Genomic DNA, 24738 nt, shown 5'->3' with positions numbered 1-24738 from the left:
TCACAAATTTCTTGTTATTTTCTAGTAGGGTGACAGGCATAAGCGACGCTGTTACAGCAAAGATTTTTTTACATCTGATTTGGTATTCTCTTAAAATTTGTTCGCATAAATTAATCGTTCTCTAGCGCCTGTATTATGTAACTACCAACAGTGATAGCAATTAGGATCCTATCTTCAATGCTTTGGATATTAAAAGTTACAGAGTATCGGCACAGGTAATTTTTATTACAAACCACATATTAACAATTTACTTAAAATAATATTAAAAACATTGATTGCAAATCTTGCAGTGTGTGGCTTTATACCGTCCTGTATACGTGAGTCAATAGGTCCCGATTTTACCTTATAGTTTATCCGTTAAATCACATTTTAAACACTCTTAAAAATAATTTACAAAAGACACTTATATACAACGATGAGTACAATATTTGGTAAGATCAATTCGCTGCAAACAATATTAAAGATTATGATATCTGCTTTGTAATATCACTAACTTCGCTAACGTCGCGGGATGGTCGCTCACGAGACGGCTACAAGGCGGTTTTTTTACCCTAATCTAATTGTTATATCACGAACAGTTACCACTCACCAGTATATACACCGCAACAACCGCCGTCTAGTGATCGGCATCAAACTTAACTAATTCATTTAACACCATCCATCCATCCGAAATTACTATTTTTTACATCAGATTTTGTACATTAAAGCTTATTACAACGAGATAAGTTTGAAATATTCTTATTATTTCCTTCACGTATTCGATTATGTATTTTTAGTCACTCTTCACTTTTTCACTGTTCTCGTCATCTATTACTTTGGACCTCTTCAGCTTTTCTAACGTCTTATTCTTAACAAGGTTACGACTTCTGTAGTTTTGGAAATAGAAGTTGAGGAAGAGAAAAGCAATGAAGAGTGTATTTCCGCCAACGAAAATTGCAACTCCCTTTGACGGCGGACACTCAGTCTTGTTGATTGCCACTATATAGTGAACTATTATGCAGAAGAACTGCAGCTGTAAAAAAAATAAAACCGGTATTTAATTTTGTGATACCATGGTAGGTAGGTAGGAATAAGAATTGAAGAGAAATAACATTTTATTGATGTACTAGACCCTAGTAGTCAGCAATTGTATCTAGAGCATGATTGACGAATAATGCAGAACTGCGATTTTTTTTTTAATTTCAGGTCAAACGCGTCGGTATTAATGTATTCACTTAAGAACGGCCGCTTATGATCAAAATTACTCATCGTAGATTTGATTTGATCTTAGTGTGTGACATTTAAATTAAAAACAATAAATATGTTTTGATAATTCACTATAATTTTTATGCTTGACTCAAATTAAAATCACCTTACAATATAAACTCCTTGATACAAAAAAAATATCGCAAAGGCAACGCTTTTGCCTAATTGCGTTATTGTTCAATCATGGCGAGTATTATGGGGTCAGAAATTATGAATTACAGCACGTTAATTTGGTCGAGAGATGTCACTAAAAATTTTATGAATTATGGAATACTTTACGAGTTCAATCAAAGAACAATACACTTTTATTGTTTTTAATTTAAACATCACACTTAGATCAAATATACGTGGAGTGATTATTTAAGCAATTAGCTAATTTTTTGCAACTTTATTTGCATTGTCTATGGTTACAATGTTTGTTCTTTGTGCAACCATCCTATACTCTGTGGCCGAACATTTTATAACCCGTGTGGTAGTCTGTGACTGTGACTATTCAGAGTAATAAGAAACATAAATAAAGATTTTAATTTATTAAAGATTTGCAAAAGTGGGCTGTAGGGCCCTACACTGGATTATTCATTATTATTTACGTATATGTTCATCTCAAATAGCGAGAAAGTTTATATAATGTAATGAAAAACCTTACCAATTGTAGTTTTGTCATATACTTCTTCCAAAAGATGTATTTGGTAACTTGAGGGCCTAATGCTGCTAACCCATAGTACGTATACATGAATACGTGGACCAGCGCGTTCATAAAACCAATAAAAAACAATGTGTATGACGGCCAATATTTTAAGTACATCCATGTACCGATCATCATCACAGAATGATGGTACAAATGTAGGAATGTCACTTGTCTATCTTTCTTTCGTAAAACGAAGAATATCGTGTCCAATAATTCTGTAACTTTTGCAGCGAAGTAAATCCAAATATCAAATAGTATCTGTAAGAAATTGCTTTTGTTAGTTTAAAGAAATAGCTCTCTTAAAATCTAACATGTTATGCAAGTTTTGAATTTTAACATAATTAATTAACAGAACGAAATTTTAAGCATGTAAATATTGGTCGGAATCCATCCCGATGTATTTATTTTTTATGTGTGATCAGGTAATTGTTTCACAAACAAGACCGTTATTAAATAATGTTTTCTTCTCCCATCAATCGAACTATTATATTATATTTCTATCCATAAGAATAATCAGCTATACAATGATGTTTTTTACAATATATGTAATGTATGTAATAACTTTTAATGCAATTCTCCTAACTAAAGTGCTCATTTGTCTTGTCTTGTTTGATGTAATAAGAGTGATTTGTTTGTTATAGGGATGGGGTCAGTTAATGTTTACTGTATTTTTTTTTTGACACTGTCTAAGCAAATATGATAGAATTCTTAAGAAAATTAACGTATTTTCAATGTCCTAAATTATTAAAACACACCGTGTTTTGGAATGAAACGCGTATGCCAGTAGCGTTTATATGTAATATGCATGATTAGGCAAAAATACAGATTATATATAATATACGTTCCTTACATCAACACCGCAATTACATAATGCAACATATTACGTTTTGTAACGCGCAGCCCGGACATACAACGACCAATATTTTAATATAGATTTATTTAAGCTAATAGCGGGATATACTTTAAAGAGGTATTACCATCTTTAGAATATCCATAGCGCTAAAACACCTGCATGAGCACACCCCACATATAGATCATCATGTACATGTCGCCACTTTTACACCATCATACAATACAGCAGAATTTATTAAATTATTTTTAGTAATTTTTCCTTTTATAAATGTTTGAACCTTTTTCCTGTGAATATTATGCATTCCTTTGGCTATATCTTTAGTTTAAATAGTTTTGTTATATATGTCGCAGATTGAATATTTTAAAATTCCCGCCACTCTGAAGTTAGACGTAGAATGCGGTGTGGTATGTTAAGAAAGACTGTCAACGTTGACAATTGTCAATGCCTAGTCTGTGTGATCTACCAAATGTCAGTGGCGCGACTGTTTCGTGGCAGTAAGTGAATTCTTTAGTCACTTGAGTTTCGAACGTCGCCTGCGCCGGACGTGCGCACTGACTGTGTTATGTCGGACGACGGTAGTAACACCAATTTTGCAATTATTAATCACGTTGAATCTGCGACATATATAATTTAAATTAGGGGGTTCATTAAATGAGTGCAGCAGGATGACCTCTAATAGGCAACGATGGCGAAACGTCGTGAAGAGCATCACATCTGCCCCTTCTAATACTACTACCACTACTACATAGCGATCACGACAGCTCTGTGAAGAGTGTATCAGATAAGAAGAGGATATATATTAATTATGTTAGTTGTAGAATTACATAAAAAGATGAATTAATACAATAATGATAATAAAGCAAGAAATAATTAAAAATCACGAAACAAAATGTCAATATTTTTTTTAATCTTATGTTACTTTGGAATTAATATAATGAAATGATATTAGTTTTTTTACGTATGAGGGTGTATGAAGATTTCATAGCCTTGGTTTTGGAAGTAGGATTTGTCTGAAGTAAGAAAAGTATGTCCGATATTCCGAATATTTCGTTTATACCTACTGCATCACCGATAGTAATTAGTTGTACTGACATTAATATTTGCATAGTAAGGTGTTTAGTTTTATTCAAAAAATTATGTATTGCATTTATTTTTTTAAAAAACCATTGATAATAAGGATTTTATAAAAATAATTTATGTTAATAGTATGTTTATAACCTTCTAATAAAAACCTTCCAAAATCTGGCCAAAATTATCTAAAAGTAATCCTGTTGAAGTTAATAGGTATCTTGTCTAAAATATTAAAGAAAACAAGATTACATTAGGTGCTTCCCGCGATTTACTCGTGTTAATTCGATCGGTTTCTGTTACAATTTAATTTCGTTCCCCTATTTCCTAAATCTCATTTAACTAAAGAACTCTTATCTTTTACCTAATTGTTAGCTTGTTTATTTTATGATGTAGTAAAAAAAATTTGTTTATCTTTATAAAAAATAATATGCCAAATTAAGAAAAATATTTAGACAAGTTGACGTCAAAATCAGTTAAATATCATTTTATCCTTGGTCATGTGTGTATTTCGTATTTGTGGTATGACGCTGTTGCCGTCTCAAATAACCTTAATAAATGACTATGTTATAATGTTTGTAATTTCAAATGTCGCATTCCCTCCCAGTAATTACAGTCCAAATTGAAAATTTATCGTTTAAAATCCACGGATGTATCAATACTTCGATATACATTAGTGTAGTTTAAATATATGTATGTTTTTAAGGAACATCTTAATCCCGATTCGAGGCCCTGTGCGAACACTAATGGACACTTCTGTCAATGCTCAAACAGGAAAGGAAAATATCTTGAAATGAGCGCGTCAATTGCTGATGTGTTCAGCCATTTGCCAACAAAGAAAAATTATTAAGCTAAAGCATAACCCTGAAGTGTCATAAACTAACACAGACACAGCGCACGCTTATAACAACTGTTAGCTTACACACGCGCACACACACATACTTTATGTCTTATAATCATGTGTTTGATTAGTCTCATCTCTTTCTAAAACTGTTTTAAACATGTACCACTGACAATTTGTTACCCACAACAGTCTCTCCCTAGTGTCATTGTCTTTTGTCATGAATAAAGTTCCTTAATCTTTTTTATTATTATTAATAGATAGGCCAAGTAAGATTTAGATACTTAGCGGTAATTATAAAACTATGTTATCTAAAGAAAACACTTATTTACCGGATTGAATATATACATAGCTTATATATATATATATATAAGCTATATATGGGTTATTATAAACTTATGTATGTTTATTAATTATACAATTATTTTACATAATTTTTAATTTTTCCGACGTTTAATAGCTATACATAGCTCCAATCCGGTAGAAAAGTGTTTTCCATAAACGAGTAAAAGCTATGTTTACAAAAGACAATAGTATGTGCAACTATGTTATTATTATTATTATTTTTATTGAAACGTTACATACCCTTTCTCTTGTAGATGTATTATGCGTGTGACATGTGGTTGGTGCAATTCCGTTTTCAGACATCATACTGGCGTACTGAAAAGTTAAATTACATATGCAATACTTATTATATTCATTTTACCTTATTACTAATAGGATTATTAAAGAATTTCATCAATTGTAATAGAATAATTACTATCATTGTTATTTTTATTATATATTTTTGTTATTAATGGCTTCGATTCAACCGTGGTTGGAGGAGGGACAAGAAAAAGATGGCACGTAACGGAAATATGTAACGCGTAACCCAAAAATGTGACGGTATATTTTTTTCCAACGCCGATAAGGAAGTTTCACATCAATAAGTTATAGTAAGGATATACATGTGTGAAAATGACATGAGAACTTAAGCAGTGCAAACCAGATAAATGCAACTTATTCACAATCGAGTAACCTGCAATAACGCAGCACACAACTCACGAGGCGACTTTTTCGAAGAAGTTTCATAGGCCCACCAAGCATCCACGAATAAATAATTTAAATAAATAATTATCTGTAACTAATACTAATTAAAGGTCACAGAGCAAGCTTTCTAAAATTAATCAGAGACTCAGAATTGAGTTGTTGAAAATGTCAAACGAGTCATCTTTCATCACAGTTCTATCTGTCTGTAAAGATATTAAAAACATAGGAATGTCGTAAAAAATTAAATGTTTTATTCTAAAACGTTTGCTGAATGTGACACAGACAGAGAGACATAAGATATATTACTAACGAAGCACTCACACCCAAAACACACAAAATAATAATAATCAAAAAAGAAAAATAACAAAAAATTATGGAAATAAAAAAGAGTGTAATGTGTAACGCTGTGGTCGTAACTTTTTTATTTTTTTTATGTAATAGGAGGCCAACGGTGAAGAGGCTTACCTGATGTGAAGTGATACCCCCCAATGCACATTCACGTTGCCAGAAGGCCCGCAAGGGCGTTGCCTTTCAACTGGCCCTATCTCAGCATTATAAGATATTTAACCGACCAATGATAATCGCGGGCCTCTTTAGCCCTATCTATAGGTATTACAGCCTTACTGACGACATTATCAGCTAAAAATATCACAGCTTTCGTTTACATTCGACACTATAGTGTTATTTGCACTGAAGCTTATAGAAAAGTAACTTATGAAAATATGGTTGAAACATTGAATTTTTTGTTTTAACAAAATTACAGTTTATGTATTTGCAAAGATTTTTTAATAGAACGGGGCCAATAGGCAGGAGGAGGATGTTACGTGTAACCGCTGCCCATGGACAATCTTAATGCAAGAGAGCCAGCGAGGACGTTGCCGGCCTTTAAAAAATTGGTACGCTATTTTCTTGAAGGACCCTAAGTGGGAAATACTTCAGTGGGGATTCTTTGCAGTGTTACGCGCAGCAGAAACTGCCCTAAAACGCTAAGTTGTGGAACAGTGGATGTCGAGGTGATAAGGGTGGAATTTCGTATTCTGCCTCAACATCCGATAATGAAACTCAGCTGCGGGTGCGAACAACTCTTCTAAACACTCACCCTATAACACTCGTGTTACATATCACATTTTGAAGGTTTCGACTAAAGTACAGTGTCTCTATTTGTACTAGGTTTACACATTATAAATAGAACATACAGAAATGAAACGCGTTTAAGCAGAGTTGGATAAATATTTGCGGCGCTGTAACCCTCAATGGGTCTTGGCCTAAGAATGCATCATTTCATTTGATAATTTCATAGACCAGCCATCTTTCTGACGTTGGAGTTTCACGATGTTTTCCTTTATCGTACGAGTGATGTTCGGACGCGCAGATAGATAGAGAAATCTTATTGGTGCACAGTCGGGGATCGAATAACTTAAGGGCTAAGCACGCAGTCAGTAGACCAACACTACTTCTAACTGCTTAGACGAAGTATTATTAGAACTATTTTCACTCACCCTGTATACCATGAACGCCGACAATACGACTTGGAGGAAGTTATATAGCAGAAGGACTGTTGTCAACTTATAAGGTTCTCGTTTGGTCATAAGTGCTGGTCCTATTTTCAATACGAAGAGAAGATACGCTGCCAGGATCATAAGTATCGGCCCTGGAGTTTCCATTAAAGGTAGTTCATCTAACTCTTTGACTGTAATATGAAAATTACTTTTGTAAGTATATAATATAGATTAATACTATATTTTATAATTATTGCATATCTTTTCCACATTCCGGGTTCAAAACAAAATACATTTCTAGTATTCTAATATTAACGACACTATAAATTTAACTGTCTAAGATAACATAAATAATAATTATCCTATACCAATACCTGTTGTGAACTTATATTGACCCAACATTGTATGCAAAACAAACACCATAATGTGTGAAAGACACTGCCATAATTGTTTATACTTCGTAGAAAAATGATTCATCGTTGTGGTTATAAAGCTACTTGAACATTAGCGGTTTAACCATAAAATAATAGTTTAAAATTTTAATTGAATATAATGATTTCACAAGAAAGCAACGCGTAAACGAGTAGCATTTTCACTGTCATTGGCTGATTTTTACGATGCGCTAATGAAAGGGCAATACCATAAAGATGGTTGGTCTAACCAAATATTATAAAGGAAAGAGTTGAAAGAAAACACTTTTTTAACCTGATTAAAGCTATTTGTATTGTTATAAACTTATAATTATTTGACATAATTTTAAAATTAAATTTTTCCGACGTTTCGCGTGCTTTACAGTGTGCGTGCGAAGACAAAACTAATCCGGCTAAAAAAGAGTTTTCTTTCAATGTGTAAAAGTTACGTTAACAAAAGACAATACTAAGGAAAGAGTTGATTTATTTAATGTATGAATAATCTGAAATAGAAATAATGGTGTGGTGGAAACATAAACTGGAAGCAGTTTTAAATAATTAGCTTATATACTATGCCAGGGACATATACACTATAACATTATAACCATTAGAATTGCACGTAAAACGTCAATTGAAACATTGACTTCCATAGATAGCCGATCCAAGGGACCTTTTCTATTATATTCCTATATTGGAATAAGAATTAAATAAAGATGATATCTGATTAGCATAATTTATGCTGCTTATCTATTGTTTGATTTATTTAATAGGCTCCAAACTACTGGACCGACTTTAAAATTTCTTGCATAATTATAAACCTACATTATCTCTGATGAACATGTATTTATTTATAAAATTATTCTTAATGAAGTTAATGATCTGTGTGAAAACTTCGAAAATGTATCCCCAAGGTCTGGAAAAATAAAAACCCCTATATCGCGTACGGTGCGGAAACTATTGGCAATACAGCAAAGCGATATTATCAACGTCTACATAAAAGCTGATTAAAATATTACAGTTTGTTAAAAATCGTAATACCTGTCAAAATTAGAGGCCCAGCCTCAAATTCCTTACAGTAATGAATCAGTTCGTATTCAATTTAAATTTCTTTTTGAATTTTTAAAATCGGAAATACGAATAAAACTTAGCATGCGTGATATAATGATCAATATTTATATTAACAAACCAATGCTCTAAGTGAATTCATATATCCGAGTACACAATCCGCTATGGGTAAATGAGGGTTGTATAAATTTAACAATTATTGTTGAACAGGTTGCATATTAATATGCCATTAAAATAGTATGTTAAAAGGCTATTAAAAAAATACTCACATTGGCTTTTTGTAAGATCCCATTCGGGAAATCTTAAGCTAAACGCAGAAGTCATTTTGTTCGATCTGAAATAAAATATTAATTAAACACGTAATAGTGAATTTTGTAAAATATTAACGCCACTTAGAAATTGTAAATTATAACAAAACTGCCCTCTTATTTATAAAAACCAATTTCATAATTGAAACTTAATAAACATTTTGTTCCGTCTGTAAACTGTGTCTACGCTGTGTAACAACTACTTTCGAACAGATTAGTTAAACTGATTCACTTTTTATGAATAAGGGAGTTATTCTATGAATTATTGAGGAAATTATTGTCTTAAAACCTTAGTAGTAGCAGCAGCTATTTCATCAGTTTAGCACAATTTGATGTAAGACTTATTAGTAGCAGTGTGCACGTTATAGCACTAACACATTTAAACCATAAAGATATTTAAAAAACAATATAATAGTTATATTAAACGCACTGCTTAAAACTTTCCATTACAGTAATGAACCAAACTGTAACCAAGTGACAGTTATAGCTTTAGTAATTAATTTAATTGGTACTAACTAATTCATTAGATAATTATTGCGTACTTTCCACGTAAATCTAAACATTCCTTTTAAACCAGTTTTGATTTTAATAATTTTTTTTTTGAGGTTTAGACGATAATAAGGTTTTAGGTAAGATTCTAGGTTTAATACCAATGGCTAGGTCTGTTCAGGTTTCTGTATGTGTTCCGTGATAATTTCTAATCAACCTTCTGTGCTGAGTCACCGTAGATTTTTTGGGTCTAAAACATGACGGTGCGCACATAGACAGAAAGTCCTTCGGCAGGTGGCAAGTCGCCCAATGGTAAGGTTAGTTAGTAAAGTCACAGGTCGAAGCTACGAACCCAGAGATAGGAGTCCCAACAACAAGGGCCCAATACTGATGTAGATACTTTAATAAGATGATTATATGTGTTACCACCATATGTTACGAGATATCACTATATATGTGTTATAATAACGGCCTTGCAGACATTATATTGGGCGAATAATGTACATATATAGTACGTAAGGCGAGAGTTTATCCAAAAAATATTCAGGAAAGCTTTTTCTTCTGATAAACGAGTTACATATGACCGTCACATTTACGATGAACTTTGATGTAGTTTTCCAATACACATTACGTTAGAAATGAGTTTTATGCAACTTTGTAACTCGCGTTTAGTGATGGCGACAATTCTGCCTCATTATCAAAAAACTAAACATTTATTTTCCGAGCATGTAATTGAAAATACTACATGGATTTTACGACGCGTATGTTTGAAAAAGTGTATAGGACTCGATCAATAATGATGTTAAGGAAAATCTCCACTGGCTTTTATAACTTGAAGAAAAAATTACCAAAATAATAAATTATTTCCCTCCCTTGACTTATCGATACAAATACAGTTGAGTGCAATGATATAATAGAACATTATCGATATTTCTGATAAGGTCTTACTTGAACGATAGTCATGGAATGTGTGGAGTTCGCTGCTCAAATATAAGAAAAATACATTTTTCAATTCACTACCACGACAATTCGGCAACGGCGGCTAATTTATTAGATAACCAACAGCGCCATTGATAACGAAAGAACCACATCGAAACTGCGTAACACGGTAATCATTTGTTAAGTTTACTTAGAAAAATGAATGACTACAAATTTCACATTAATTACAATCACTTTGGTTCACCACGCAAACAAAAACATGGGTTGAGGCGGTGCCCACTGAAGTATTTCCGAACCTATTCGACTTAGGGTCCTTCAAAAAAAGAGCGTTTCAATTAATAAAAGGCTGGCAACGCACTCGCGAGCCCTTTGCAGTGATAGTGTCTATGGGCGGTGGTATCACTTAACATTACATGAGCCGTTTTTCCAATTTTCTATAAGAAAACAAGGACAAATTACACTTATTATAATATAATTCATAATACTTTTCACCAACATCGAACTGTCTTCGATAAAACACTTTATAAATCAGTACTACGAATATATTAAACACATTTAAGAGTCGAGACTTAGTTATAAAATTTTACAGTATATCTTTCACATATATTAAGAGACAAAAAATACTAATCTACATTAAATATGAACACAATACTTACATAAAAATAGTGTATTTTCTGGAACACAAACACATTTAAAAATAAATGTGTTACATGCGCATCGCTTCGCGTCTTGTACAGATTTGTATTCGTTTTATGAAAAGATTCTTATTTATGTAAAGCTGTTAGTTCAAGATGGATTTGCATATCGCATTGTTTGAACTATCATAAGGTCACATTTGTACATCGCGGTGAAATACACTTTGTAGCCTAGACGTGCTCCTGTGGGATTGTACAAACTAAATACGGATACAAGTGTGTGTGCCTCGTTATGTGTAGCAAAATACCCGTTACGTAACAATTAATTATAAGTCACTTAAACTAAAAATATATATTTTTTAATGTATTCCATTGCATGTCGTAAATATAAAAAAATAACATTAAATATAATGATTTAATTACCAAACTTAAAAACATTGTTGAGTAAAAATATAAATAATATGAAGTTGAGTATTTTGTTGGGTTAGGAACCTCGTTGAGTATGGGCCTACTCTACTACTACTACTACTAGCTTATTTTCATAATACTTCCTAATATTACAGCTCTTATATCGTCTGACCAGATTCCGGTCTAGTTGTCTGGTATACAGATACCGGGTTATTTCGTATGTGTATATCTGTCTGTACCAAGTCTTCTGAAACAAGGCCAATTTAGTTTTTATTTTTGGGCTACAGGGACACGGCTATTACTATTTTCTTTGAATATTTGAGGTTTTAGTTAAGAATAATTTTAAATTTTAGATTGTGACTTTGTCTTGTGATTTATATTGCAGTTAAAAACAGTAAGCGTCGTTCCATTTTAATTGTAGTTTTTATCAAGTAACATAAAGAATAATAATAATAATAAATAATCTTTATTTCTTAATTAATGAAATCCTTACATTTACATTAACTCAAATAATACTTAAACATTTTAATGTTATGTATTTATTTCATACTGCTAAGTAGCAGGGTAAATACCCTTCTGATATTTATTGCTTTCCCATTATTCTTAATTATAAATATTAGATTTTTTGTCTAAACCCGTTTTCTTCGCGATTTTCGTCGTAATTTTAATAGTAATTTTCCGTTACCAATCAGGCATTCTATAAGGCATCCATCAAATTTATTAAATAGTCAAATTCATTATGTTATTTTATTTTTATTTATTTATTTACACTTCGTTACACTACAAAATAAAAATAAAAATTAACATAATTAAATCAAAAGGAGGGCAACTGGCGGCCTTATCGCTTACGAGCGATCTCTTCCAGGCAACCACTGTGAGTAAAGAAAATAAATAAATGTATTAAATAAGATAGGCAAGTCGTGCAAAATACATGTAATACACAGTTATTAAAACAAAACTAAACAGGAATAAAATATTAAAATATTAAAGAAGAGTAAAAAGACACATAAATCACGATAATTTAAGATAAGTCTCACGTCAGTTAGTAGTTAGTAAGAAAGTTAGGGATACAATGTGGACAGGTAATGTTTGTACGGAAGAAATTTAAAGGAAGATAAAGAAGGAGCTAAGCGAATAGGGACGGGAAGTGAATTCCATAGCCTAACTGCGGAGACCTTAAAGGAATCGCCAAGAAAGGAGGAGTTATGAGATGGGATTTCAAGGGTATAGTTTTCGGAAGAGCGTAAGCTATAGTTATGGGCTCCCAAAAAATCAATGTTGTCAATTATCAAAAGTATAAGGCACTTATAGCAGTCATTGAGACTTCAAATTTTGAATATAATTTGTGTTTTAATCAGGAAAAACCTTTTTTTTTTACAATATCTTGCAATTTCGGTCTGGTTTTCTAGATACATCTAAAATGAATTTGTTATCATACATATATGGAATTATTATTCAGGCAGTGAATAAATCAGTGTACCTGTGTATAATATATAAATGGAATAATAGGTGGAGATAGATGCGCAAATTGTATCAGTCAGTCAGTCAGAGTATGGATTGCGGCAGTGAGTGCCGTACATCAAGTAATTCCTATGTTATGTTGACGAGTTCAGCCCTAAATATTACTAATGAAAAAAATAAACATAAAGAAAACGACGCGGCCAATATCATTGGTATTCTGGGTGTTGGCATGCCAGCCTTTCAACGTATTACGTACAAACATACAATATATTTAATATTGATATGATAAGATACGTTAGCTAAGACAGAAGGGCCCTTAAGAAGGATCTAAATAATTAGATCACGCGTTTTACGATTAAAACTTAGCTGCGACACTTTTTCAAATATTTTTGATGTCATCATATGAGCAGTAACACATGTGATATTGAGTCCAGCTACGATAATAAACATCTTATATAAGAGTCTTGCTTTCCTACATTTTTCCTCATATATATTTATTATTAAAAGCTAAATCAGTGTTCACTAATTCTTTCGCCACAGCAATAACAAAATTTGACAGCAAGAGACAAAAGAGTAGTTAAAAGAGGGCACAGGCTGATTAAACTGTTGTTAACAATGCAGCATAATTTGCTTAAACAACTTCTCCAATGCATTCCAAATAAATAATGATTATAAGTGGCAATATCCGCTGTTTACCAAAATTCCCTTGTTACGCACGGTACGATGACATCCTTCTACACATACTAATACTTAGAAAAATCAATATTTATTTCACGTAATTCTGTAAACATCAAAGAGCTATTGTTGATACAAGACGAAATATTTGTTAATAAGATTTAGTACATCCGCGGTCAAAGTATGTATCTTCTCTTAAGTATAACCTTTTGCTATGTGGTTTGATATAACATTTGTATCTACAGCAGGATGCAATATAATTTAGTTATGTTGGCCTCTAAAAGGTTATGACGCTTTAAATAATACCTAATGTAAGGGAATGCGTAAAACGACCCATGGGTTGCTCATATTTAAAAGGCATGATCAGAATAAACGTGACTAAATTCCGGAAAGGGAAGTGGGCAGTGTTTATTGTCGAGTTGGTAAAAAGGTAGTCGTACCAGTAATTAATTAACTACAAATTAACTTACAATGAAAGCCACAAGACTACCTTTTTCTTTTCATAGACAAAAAGACAGCAATAAATAAACTTATGTCATAATCGAATTTGGAAATCGAATCGATCCATTAACTTAATAATTAATTATCGTTTCCAAAGGAATTACACACAGTTACAAAATCAAAGTGTAAAAAAGTTGTTTAAAAAACGTTTGGTATATATCCTTTCTGCATAAAATAAACAAATATCTACGACCTTGCTCTGTAAGGGGTAATGACATTGGTGTCAAAGTAACTCGATGTAAATGTGTCAAATTAGGCCAATGACGTGTGAACAATAGAGAATTGTTGATGCAATGTATTCTCAAATCTTTTAGCCAATCAATATGATGTGTTTTATTCTTATACAAAACTTACAATATTATTAAACAAAGTATCCTAATAGTGTGACTCCTGAGGAACGTTTAATTTTATAATTTTTAAAGAAATGGACTAAACATACCCATATGTATTATATATGTGAAGTATTGTTTTGTCTAACATCACGACCAAAAAATTCTTATAGATCCATTCCTATTTCCTTCAACATATTTCATTATAAGTTCACACAGGGCAATTCATCGCTGGTGGATGATGTTTCCCTTTATAATACGACGATCTAGTAGGTGGGCTGAAAAGTTCGTAGGCTGGCATATAGATGGCGCTACTAGTACTAAATTAATATGATTTTTAGTTAGACCCAGCACCTAACCTTCAGAAGACACGTGTATAAAACGACAAATGTCGTAAAATTACTTTGGTATTTTGAGTCAAAAAACTTTGGTTTGAGTAAGTTGATCGTAAAATGATTTGAATTTGAATTTTTACGAATCCCTTAACTTAGCGAAGGCGTCAATTGTAGCTCAAACCTCATTATTATGAGATTCTATATCTCACTGTTACTTCTAGTAAAAGATTGAAATGGAAATGGACAGGAGACATGAGAGAAGATCAAGATAAATGGACGAAGAAAGTTACGGAATGGCGTCCTCGTTATAACAAAAGAAAACGAGGAAGACCAGTAAAAAGATGGGAAGATGATGTGCGAAGAGTAGCTGGCCCTATGTGGATGCGTAAAGCTAGAAACAGAGAAGAGAGGAAGCACTTAGAGGAGGCCTATGTCCAAGAACAAGCTGCATAACAAAAATTAACCGGCTTGAATGAAACGGTCATTATTAGTAAGTATTTATTTTTATTTTTAGTTTTATTTTTTTAGGATTTCACATTTCTATGTACCTGTATAAATAATTACAGCAATAAAGGCTTTTATTATTATTATTTTATATTATTGTACTTATATTGTATATTATTGTACATCGCTAATTGTTAATAGCGTCTGCCATATAAATGTATTAATTTTTATTTTACGCTATTAACAATTACTTAATTATAGATTAATTATTATAAGTGATAATCTGCTCTCACCAACTTTGTTTCGCCCTGTATTGTATCTATTTAGTATTTCGTAATTCGATTTTTACTAAGTAAAACTATTTTTTTCTGTAATTTTTCATTCCATAAAAATCCTCTCCTTTGTACTCTACAAGGGATAATAAATAAATATCGTTTTGGCCCAACCGTCTTCAAGCTTTTAAGCTATTTATACTGATTTTGGTAATGCGTTATTGTAGTTAATGCGATACTTAATGAATAACGTAACCCGAATTGGCTATTTGACCACGATGAGGAAATAATAAAAATAAAATAAGGTAACCGCAAGAACTCGAAAACTACGTATTAAAATATACAATTACTCAGACATAATGAATGGATGAAACAACGCATATATAACATATCTAGACAATGAAGGGGGCAAACGGGCAAGAGACTCGCCTAATAGCATAGAAGCGGCTCACGATTGCGATTTTTCTATTCTGCCTCGACCTCCGATTATGAAACTCAGCTGCAGGTATTAATCCAAACAACTCTTCTGACAACTCTCCGTGGTAAATGCGGTAGACGATGCAAAGTGACATCATCTCTAGTCAACGCCTAGGATTAAGCCGCTCAGAAAGGGATTGGTAGTCAACGATTAAAACCGCTCGTTGTTGAAATATTGATATAGAAATGAATTAAGGTTGGAATAATCAAAAAGTGATACGATAAAAGACGGGAGAATAGCTCTGGAAAATACAACAATAATGCTCGCTGTCAACCTTTTTTTTAAAATTGTTTTCTGAACCCAACGGAAATAGTGGCCGAACTGGATAAGTTTAAAAGGCCGGTAATGGACTCGTGAGCCCATGGACTCACCAAGGGCGGCGGTATCACTTAAGAACAGGTGAGCCTCTTGCCCGTTTGCCCCTGTTCTATCGAACAAAATGAGGATTAAAATAATTGATAACAGCTGATAAATTATCCGACATTGATTTGAAAGGGTTTTTACGTTTTCGTATAGCTTTATGAATATGTATTACCTAAAACTTTGTATGACGATCCACGTGCCAGTTTGTTGCTTCGTCATCCAGCAATTAACCTTAAGAAACATTTTAAAACTTTTAATTACATTTTATTTAAAATTAGCAAAACGTCATACATCTTTAAGATTTACCCATCGTTGAGAGGTCAAACCAAGATTATTAGAAAATTGGATTTATATACTTGCCAATAGCTTATCTGACTTGGTTCGGAAGGCAAAACGTCCAGTTCTCCAACCTATCTCAGAGTTAGATCATAAGCAGCGATATTATTTACTTATTATATTTATTTGCACGATTTGGTTCGTCATTTCTTGTAAAAATAGCAAAGGAGTTCCATCTTCCCTAGACGGTATAATATGGATTCACTTAAGCGGCAGTAAAACAAACCATATATCACATCAGGTGGCCAAACGTCAGCCCAGTTCTGTATAAAAAAAACTATAAGATATTCGTGTGTCAAATCCAATACGCTTTTACGTATACTTAGCGCAAGGTCTTAAATGAGGTTCATACGGAACAGATGTTCAGCGAATAGAACACGAGTATGGTGGTACTGGACTCCGTACTGTATCTGGACTTATATAGCATGTATGTCAACAATTACAAAAGTTGAAACTAACCTAACATTACATTATTCATTGCATGGAGGAAAGGTACTGTAATGTCTTTACAGACGATCATTTTCTTTTGCGGTGTTAGAGAAGAGAGCTAAGACTATTCAAAATTAGAGTGTACTCCTCCCTCAACGGCCGGCAACGCACCCACCAAATATTGGTGTCTATGGGCTGCGATGACTTCCCTTATTGGGCGTCTCGTAGGCTCATTTGCCTAAATTATATTTAAAAAATATAACACTGAATCCACTTCATAGTTTTTTGGATCTTAGATATGCCCAAACGTTCCGATGCCGACCGAAAAAACCGTACATTGTATGTACAATACATTCGTCCTCAGGCGCATGACAATCGCTTGAACATATTGACATAGGCTAGGTAAAAGGTAAAAAAGAAAATTGTTGATGTGTTATTATTTATTATCTATGCTCAATCTACATGTTTTGTTTTCCTATTGGCTACATTCGTTTCTTTATAGGTTTTCGAATAAAAATCACTAAATAGATACAAGAAAAATACTAAATTAAACGGTATTATAGACATTATAATGTAGGACGGTTTGCATTTTGTAACATTATATTCAATTAATAAATGTACTAGCATCACGGCGAATTGTACCTGAAAAAGATAAAAAATATATTTTAAAATTAACAAAACATAATCATGAAAAATTCCTGCAAGTTGACATCTGACATTCATGAATTATAATATTGAATGCTTGTTCCACTTTGACCTTTTAATTAGACTTTGGTTAGTTCTATTTACGTAGAGGACCGATCCATTGATTCATATAATTCCAATCTGTACGTGTACAGCTTTAAATGTCTAAATATTGATGGTATTGTAAACAAATACTTTACATAATTGAAAAAGAATGAATACTAAAATGTCAAACAACAGCTACCAATTATTGTACCATATTTGTTTTTTTTTTGTTTGTAGTATGTGATTTTAATCATAAAAATATTATTTAAATTATTAATGGAAGTCGACTCTTCGGTTGACATAAAATCTGTAACAAGTTCACGTTTTGTTTTTGCAATTATTTACATAAATAAAAATCTATTACGCTGACTTTACAAAGTAAACGTTTCATAAATATCTATTTAGTACGTAGTATTTTATTTAACTTTATCCGTATTAAAATAAATCCATAGTATCAAAGTAGGTTATTGATATTTTAAACATTTTCTATTTTCAAAATTAAATATAGATTTTTCAATCCTTTAAAAAATCATCCATACATTTTTCAAACTAGGGCTTGTTTAGCGTATCCGAAAGCTCCAAATGCTTAATAAAGTTGTAATAAAAGCAGCCTGTCGTTTTAGAAATATATATCGCAGCCAACTAGTTTAATAAGCCGTTCAATTAACAGCCTAGCCTCTTAACTAAACAGCGCCGTTTAACTGACGGCCTGAAAGATATTCAGACAGTTTAATTAGCTAGGCAAATGACATGGATCTGCAGCCTAGGGAAGTAATGAAACGTCATCTATCCAACTCATTTGCCTAGTTGTTCGATCAACTGGCTGAACATCTTTCAGGCCGCTAGTTAAACGGCTAGGCTGTTTATTGAACGGCTGCTTAAGCTGCGACGTATAAAACGAATTCAAGAAAATTGTTAGACATTTTATGGCTGTCTCCGCGACATTATTCATTAACCGCGGATATATAATCGACGCGGATTTTTTATTAATTCCCCCCATTGCATATAGTATATTTAATCTTATACTAAACAACTATAAAACAAAAAACTAATTACCAGTTGCAATTTCGTTATATACTTCTTCCACCACAAATATTTTGTCAATTGTGGATATGCAGACAGAGCATAATAGGTGTACATGATTATATGTACGAATGAATTCAAAGTACCCACGAACATTGCTGTGTTGGTATTGGGCTCGTATTTTAAGGCTATCCAAGTGGTTATTACTGTAATAGAGTGATGGTATATATGAAGAAAGCTCGCTTGGTTATACTTTTTACGAAGTATGAAAAATATTGTATCCGATAGCTCGGTGATTTTTGTTATAAAGTACAAATAGACGCCATTCGTAACCTGCAAAAAATTATGAAATTACTGTGACTGTCTGCTGATAGATGATAATTCAGATTATTTATCAGTGACTATACAACCTACAAGCGAGCAGTGTTGGCCTAGTGACCTCAGCGTCTCTCATCCATGAGGTCGTAGGTTCGATCCCCGGCTGTGCACTAACTTACTCTCTATGTACGCATTTAAAACTCGCTCGAACGATGAAGAAAAACATCGCGAGGAAACCGGCTTGCCTTAGACGTAAAATGTCGATGGCGTGTGTCAGGCATAGGAGTGATCACCTGCTTACCCATTAGATTGATAAATTATAATGAAACAGATACAGAAATCTAAGGCCCAGCAAGAAGGTTGTAACCCCACTGATATATATATACAAGGTTCGTACAAATCGAATATTAAATTATGTTAAGTATTGGCTTTAAAAATTGAACATGAATAATAACAAGAACAATCTCTAGACCAAATACCTATCCTATGACGTATAAGTAAACAAACGTCAAGTTTTTTACGTCTTAATTATGATCGTTTACACAAATACACGTTTATTACTTTTCGGTCAATAACATTCTTCGAAATTAAACTCCAGGCCTGAGGTACAATCACTATAATTTTAATATATTTTTTTTAAATTACTGATTATATACTAGTTATTTTTAAATCAATTATAAGCAGATTACTCTCAATACTTAAATACACTTTATTTATCATGATTATAGAATTAACGTACAGTGTACAATAGTAATGCAAAATATTTTAATTTAAGTGTTTGTTATTGAATATACTTACATAATTTTTTAATTCAATATTTTCCATTATACATTCTGTTTGTATGAATCCATTATTCCACATAAAAGTAGCACCCTAAAATATATTTTTTTAAATACAATAACAGAAATTATATTAACAAATTAAGCCCGTGGTTGACGCACTCAGCGTAACACGTTTTGATTCTCAGCGCTGAATAATATTTAGGTTTGAAAACATTAGTTTTTTGTATAAATCCATTATTCCACATAAAAGCAGAACCCTAAAAATATATATTTTTTAATTCAATAACAGAAATTATATAAACAAATTAAGCCCATGGTTGACGCACTCAGCGTAACACGTTTTGATTCTCAGCGCTGAATAATATTTAGGTTTGAAAACATTAGTTTTTTGTATAAATCCATTATTCCACATAAAAGCAGAACCCTAAAATATATATTTTTTAATTCAATAACAGAAATTATATTAACAAATTAAGCCCGTGGTTGACGCACTCAGCGTAACACGTTTTGATTCTCAGCGCTGAATAATATTTAGGTTTGAAAACATTAGTTATTTGTATAAATCCATTATTCCACATAAAAGCAGAACCCTAAAACATATATTTTTTAATTCAATAACAGAAATTATATTAACAAATTAAGCCCGTGGTTGACGCACTCAGCGTAACACGTTTTGATTCTCAGCGCTGAATAATATTTAGGTTTGAAAACATTAGTTTTTTGTATAAATCCATTATTCCACATAAAAGCAGAACCCTAAAATATATATTTTTTAATTCAATAACAGTAATTATATTAACAAATTAAGCCCGTGGTTGACGCACTCAGCGTAACACGTTTTGATTCTCAGCGCTGAATAATATTTAGGTTTGAAAACATTAGTTTTTTGTATAAATCCATTATTCCACATAAAAGCAGAACCCTAAAATATATATTTTTTAATTCAATAACAGAAATTATATTAACAAATTAAGCCCGTGGTTGACGAACTCAGCGTAACACGTTTTGATACTCAGCGCTGAATAATATTTTGGTTTGAAAACATTAGTTTTTTGTTATTTACATTAATCTTACCTTGGAGAATAAAGTAACTGCTAGAATTATTTGTCCAAAATTATAAGCTGCCATGGTATTTCTTAGAGTTAATGGTGAGCGTTTACTCATCAGAGATGGCCCCACTTTAATTACAAACAGCCAGTAAGCCGCCATAATTGATAAAACTGGTACTGGCGATCCCATAAGGAACCATTCGTTGATATCTACATCTGAAACAAATACTTATTAAATATAACTATCAAATGGTTGTACCTTCGAGGAGGTTTTGACTTTGACCTGTATCTATGTAGGAATTAAACACACACTCGCTCAGTAAAGTAAAAAAAGATCCCCATCTCTGTACCAATGGGTTTTCGTTCTATGTTCGTATTAAACATTCGCTCGAACGGTGAATGAAAGCATCGTGAAGAAACCAAGATGACATGCATAGAAACCAACATGACTCTGAACCTACGGTGTGTGTACAGAATCATTTCCTAATATAAAATGATAACGAAACAGGTACAAATACTCTACGGTCAAAAGCATTGATGTTGCCACTTTTTAAATGAAAACCATGTCTACAGCTCATATTGTTACTCACTTTTTGAATCTGGCTGCCATTCAGAAGTATTAGCTTGTGTTATATTAAGAATATCCATATTCCTTTAATTTGTTATTCAACTTTACACATATAAAAATAATATGTCCTAACGATACTAACGTATATTACATACGTTAGCCTCGACGTTCCAGTTTGCAATGGCAAAATAAGCTTTGTAATTATATATAATAGATTACCATAACATAATTACGCAATTTATTTAAATTTCTGTAATATTGATTTAATTAACGCAAAAAATAACTTCAAACGGTTAAGTTATACCGACTATATGAATTGAATTTGTTATCTATAAGAGTTGATGAATTATTATAAATCGTTGTTAATACTCATATGTATCTTTTCCTCGCAGTATAAACAAAATTTTACCGAATGAGATAAAAGAAATTAATTGAGTAACATTGAGACTGATTCAATAATTATTTTACTTTCTATATTAGTTATAATAATTACGGATAATTTGATTTTTTTTAATGCAGTTATTATTACCAGAACATGGAACTATATACCTCTAGACCACTAATATAAATTATTTTAATGATAGCCTTACAAAATCAGTCACTACCTGAGGACTTGCCTCGGAGTTTATAGGATCAAGATTTAATACACAATATGGACGCTTTAAAATTATTTCCTATAATCATTAAACCCAATGCAAAAACGTATGATCTCTTAAGCTTTTCGAAGTAATCTCCATTCCTCTCTACACATACTACTACACACACTAGTCAAATATTCACCATTCCATGCGAAGGTGATTCTGGTCGGCGGTTAAAGTATGGGGAATCCATCTGGTATAAAGCTTCCTGACGCCTAAGTGTTATATTTTTTTAACTTTACAAATACCAATGCCTTGGCTTGCCCGTATCTGCTGATAGGTCACTCTCTTATCTTCGTGCAATAAGTCTTCTGACTATGAGCAGATGAGTTGTAGGATGATTTGCGGGTGCTGATATTCCTCATTAGGTATATCTTCCATAATAATACTAGCTCAGTCAGTGCTGCTGAAATACTAACTAATTCCATGTCTTTTGAGTCGGTTAATATACTTCGGTGAGGGTAAGGTGACTTTAAAAGCTAGATGGTTAGGATGATTTTCCAGCCTAGTCTTGTACTTCTGAGGGTATAATTTTATTTCCTCCTTGACTGTAGGTACTCCCAGATGTTAATGTACTTCGGCGTTTCTTATGAACCAAGGCGAGTTGCTTATTTGTTTAAAGATGTAGTTTTGTGTTCTTTGAATTTTTGTTTTGTTAGAGTCGCATGTAGCTCCCCACAATTATATTCCGCAGGTCCACACGGGTTTTATACCAGAATTGTAGATAAGGAGTTTGTTGTCGATGGACAATTTTGTGTTTCAGTATCCAGTAAACAGTACAGGTTTTTATATTCAATGTTGATCTCACGCCGTTTTGTTTCAATGTTTTTTTGCCATGTCAATCTACGTTTCAAGTGCAGTCCAAGATATTTAACTGTGTCACTCTGAGGCAGTTCTTTTCCTCCTAGATTTACATGGGGGCATGTGTTTCTTCGCAGTGTGAATGTCACTTTTACTGATTTGCTAGTTCACCCTAATTCTCCACGTATCGAATCAGTTGCTTATTTCATCGAGGCTTCGCTGCAGGTTGAACGTGGCTTCTTCGGGTTGTTCATTCGACGTCTGCATAGGTTGCAATAGTGACTCCAGGGGTACGCGGTAGATCTGAGGTAAATATGGTGTACAGCACTGGGCCGACCAATTCCAACTTTAGCTAAAGTGCTGGAAAAACTTATTTTTTTAGGCAAAATCAGTGTTATAAATGATGAACAGCGCGGTTAAAGGGGTAAAAATACTATCTTAGCACTTTTCTCTTTAATTAAGGCAATTGTGGAAAATATCGATAGGCGCAAGGAGGTGTCGGTTTATTTTTGATATGAAAATAATGGCTTATTTTCGTTCCATGACAAAAAACGATAAAAAAGTTTTTAATTCAACTGTCAAGCTTGATTCGACATACGATATAATAATGTAAAAAATATTAAAAATAACGCTGTTATTTTTTAAGTATGTATATAGGTATAATTATTGAATTAAAACTATTATCTTAATATATATAAATCTCCTGTCACGGTGTTTGTCCGCGATGTACTCTTAAACTACTTAAACGATTTTAAATTAAATTGGCAGACCGTGAGCAGTCTGGTCCAACTTAAGAGATAGGATAGCTTAGATCTTTAATTATAGTGGCAATTTTATTTTATTGCAAATTATTTGTCTATAATTAATTGACAGTCACAATTATCTGTTAACTCCAAAAGATTCTAACAGATGTCGATACTTTTCGACTGGATTCAGTAAGTAATCAATAGATGGCACTGCTATGGTAAACCGACAAACGTGTCATATAAGCTACAATTCAATATCATGATTACCTCGTGTTATTGAGGCTAAAGTATAAATTAAATTTATTTTGTAGTAAACGAAATACCGTGAAATTCAATTATTTCTACTATTTTAATTTTTAGTGTTAGCATAGCCAACCAAGTGTTACTTAGACCGAAGTGTAAATAGAATTCAAATTATAGTGACGATAATACAGTGAAATTATTCATTCGTGTCACGATATTAAGGCTAACTAAAACCACATTTAGGAGAAACGAAGTTCGCGGGGGCAGTTAGTTTTGATATATTTTAAACGTATAGTTTTCTGGTGCTTCGATATATTCGAAGTGGATAGAAGGGGATTGTCGTTTTTTTTTTATATTCGTCGAATTTTAATAGTTACTTCATTATCACACTTCGAAAATTCAACAAAACTCTTCAATATCCGAAATATGAAAATTATAAAGTTTTTCCTATATTAAACATAGCACATCCTTATATTTTTAATTTATAAACTAGTTTATAAATTAAAATATTGAATGTTATATTTTCTTAAGTATCAGTTTGACATTTCGATACAAAAAAAGTGGTACAGAAAGTAACTTTTTAGAATCGCTCATTCTGTACGTATAGCTTGAAGGCAAAACAGTCGTACTTTGGTTCAGAAGGGAAGTCATGGTACAAATTTTCATACAAATGAACGAATTCTGATTAACGCTAAGGTCATGGAAACTCAACCGGGTTAATTGTTTCGACGTCACAGCATG

General features: G+C 32.5%; 2 protein-coding genes across 2 annotated transcripts; both read right to left on the bottom strand.

The window, feature by feature from the left end:
• Positions 1-508: 508 nt before the first annotated feature.
• On the bottom strand, positions 509-11177 carry LOC123712281 (elongation of very long chain fatty acids protein 4-like). Its single transcript, XM_045665291.1, has 6 exons — positions 11091-11177; positions 8968-9032; positions 7170-7414; positions 5281-5355; positions 1892-2191; positions 509-1012 (listed from the first exon to the last, which is right to left on the bottom strand). The coding sequence occupies exons 1-6, from the start codon at positions 11123-11125 to the stop codon at positions 773-775; spliced, it is 960 nt and encodes a 319-aa protein (XP_045521247.1). The 5' UTR covers positions 11126-11177; the 3' UTR covers positions 509-772.
• A 6354-nt stretch (positions 11178-17531) lies between these two features.
• Positions 17532-21737, bottom strand: LOC123711857 (elongation of very long chain fatty acids protein AAEL008004-like). The gene is made up of 5 exons (XM_045664698.1): positions 21592-21737; positions 21027-21217; positions 19969-20043; positions 18886-19185; positions 17532-17742 (listed from the first exon to the last, which is right to left on the bottom strand). The coding sequence occupies exons 1-5, from the start codon at positions 21647-21649 to the stop codon at positions 17554-17556; spliced, it is 813 nt and encodes a 270-aa protein (XP_045520654.1). The 5' UTR covers positions 21650-21737; the 3' UTR covers positions 17532-17553.
• Between the last annotated feature and the right edge of the window lie 3001 nt (positions 21738-24738).

Source organism: Pieris brassicae, chromosome 7, assembly GCF_905147105.1.
Source record: "Pieris brassicae chromosome 7, ilPieBrab1.1, whole genome shotgun sequence".
Lineage (NCBI taxonomy): Eukaryota > Metazoa > Arthropoda > Insecta > Lepidoptera > Pieridae > Pieris > Pieris brassicae.
The sequence above is the reverse complement of the archived record's forward strand: the minus strand, read 5'-3'. Positions and strand labels throughout refer to the sequence as shown.

Excerpts from the sequence above, each read along its gene's own strand:
- LOC123712281 (XM_045665291.1), bottom strand. The coding sequence starts at position 11,125 with ATGTGTTTGTGTTCCAGAAAATACACTATTTTTAT. Across the intron at positions 7,415-8,967 it reads GGATCTTACAAAAAGCCAAT|TCAAAGAGTTAGATGAACTA; the intron begins GTGAGTATTTTT and ends TTCATATTACAG. Across the intron at positions 1,013-1,891 it reads ATATGACAAAACTACAATTG|CTGCAGTTCTTCTGCATAAT; the intron begins GTAAGGTTTTTC and ends TTTTTTTTACAG.
- LOC123711857 (XM_045664698.1), bottom strand. The coding sequence starts at position 21,649 with ATGGATATTCTTAATATAACACAAGCTAATACTTCTGAATGGCAGCCA. Across the intron at positions 20,044-21,026 it reads CAGTTACTTTATTCTCCAAG|GGTGCTACTTTTATGTGGAA; the intron begins GTAAGATTAATG and ends AATATATTTTAG. Across the intron at positions 17,743-18,885 it reads ATATAACGAAATTGCAACTG|GTACAATTCGCCGTGATGCT; the intron begins GTAATTAGTTTT and ends TATCTTTTTCAG.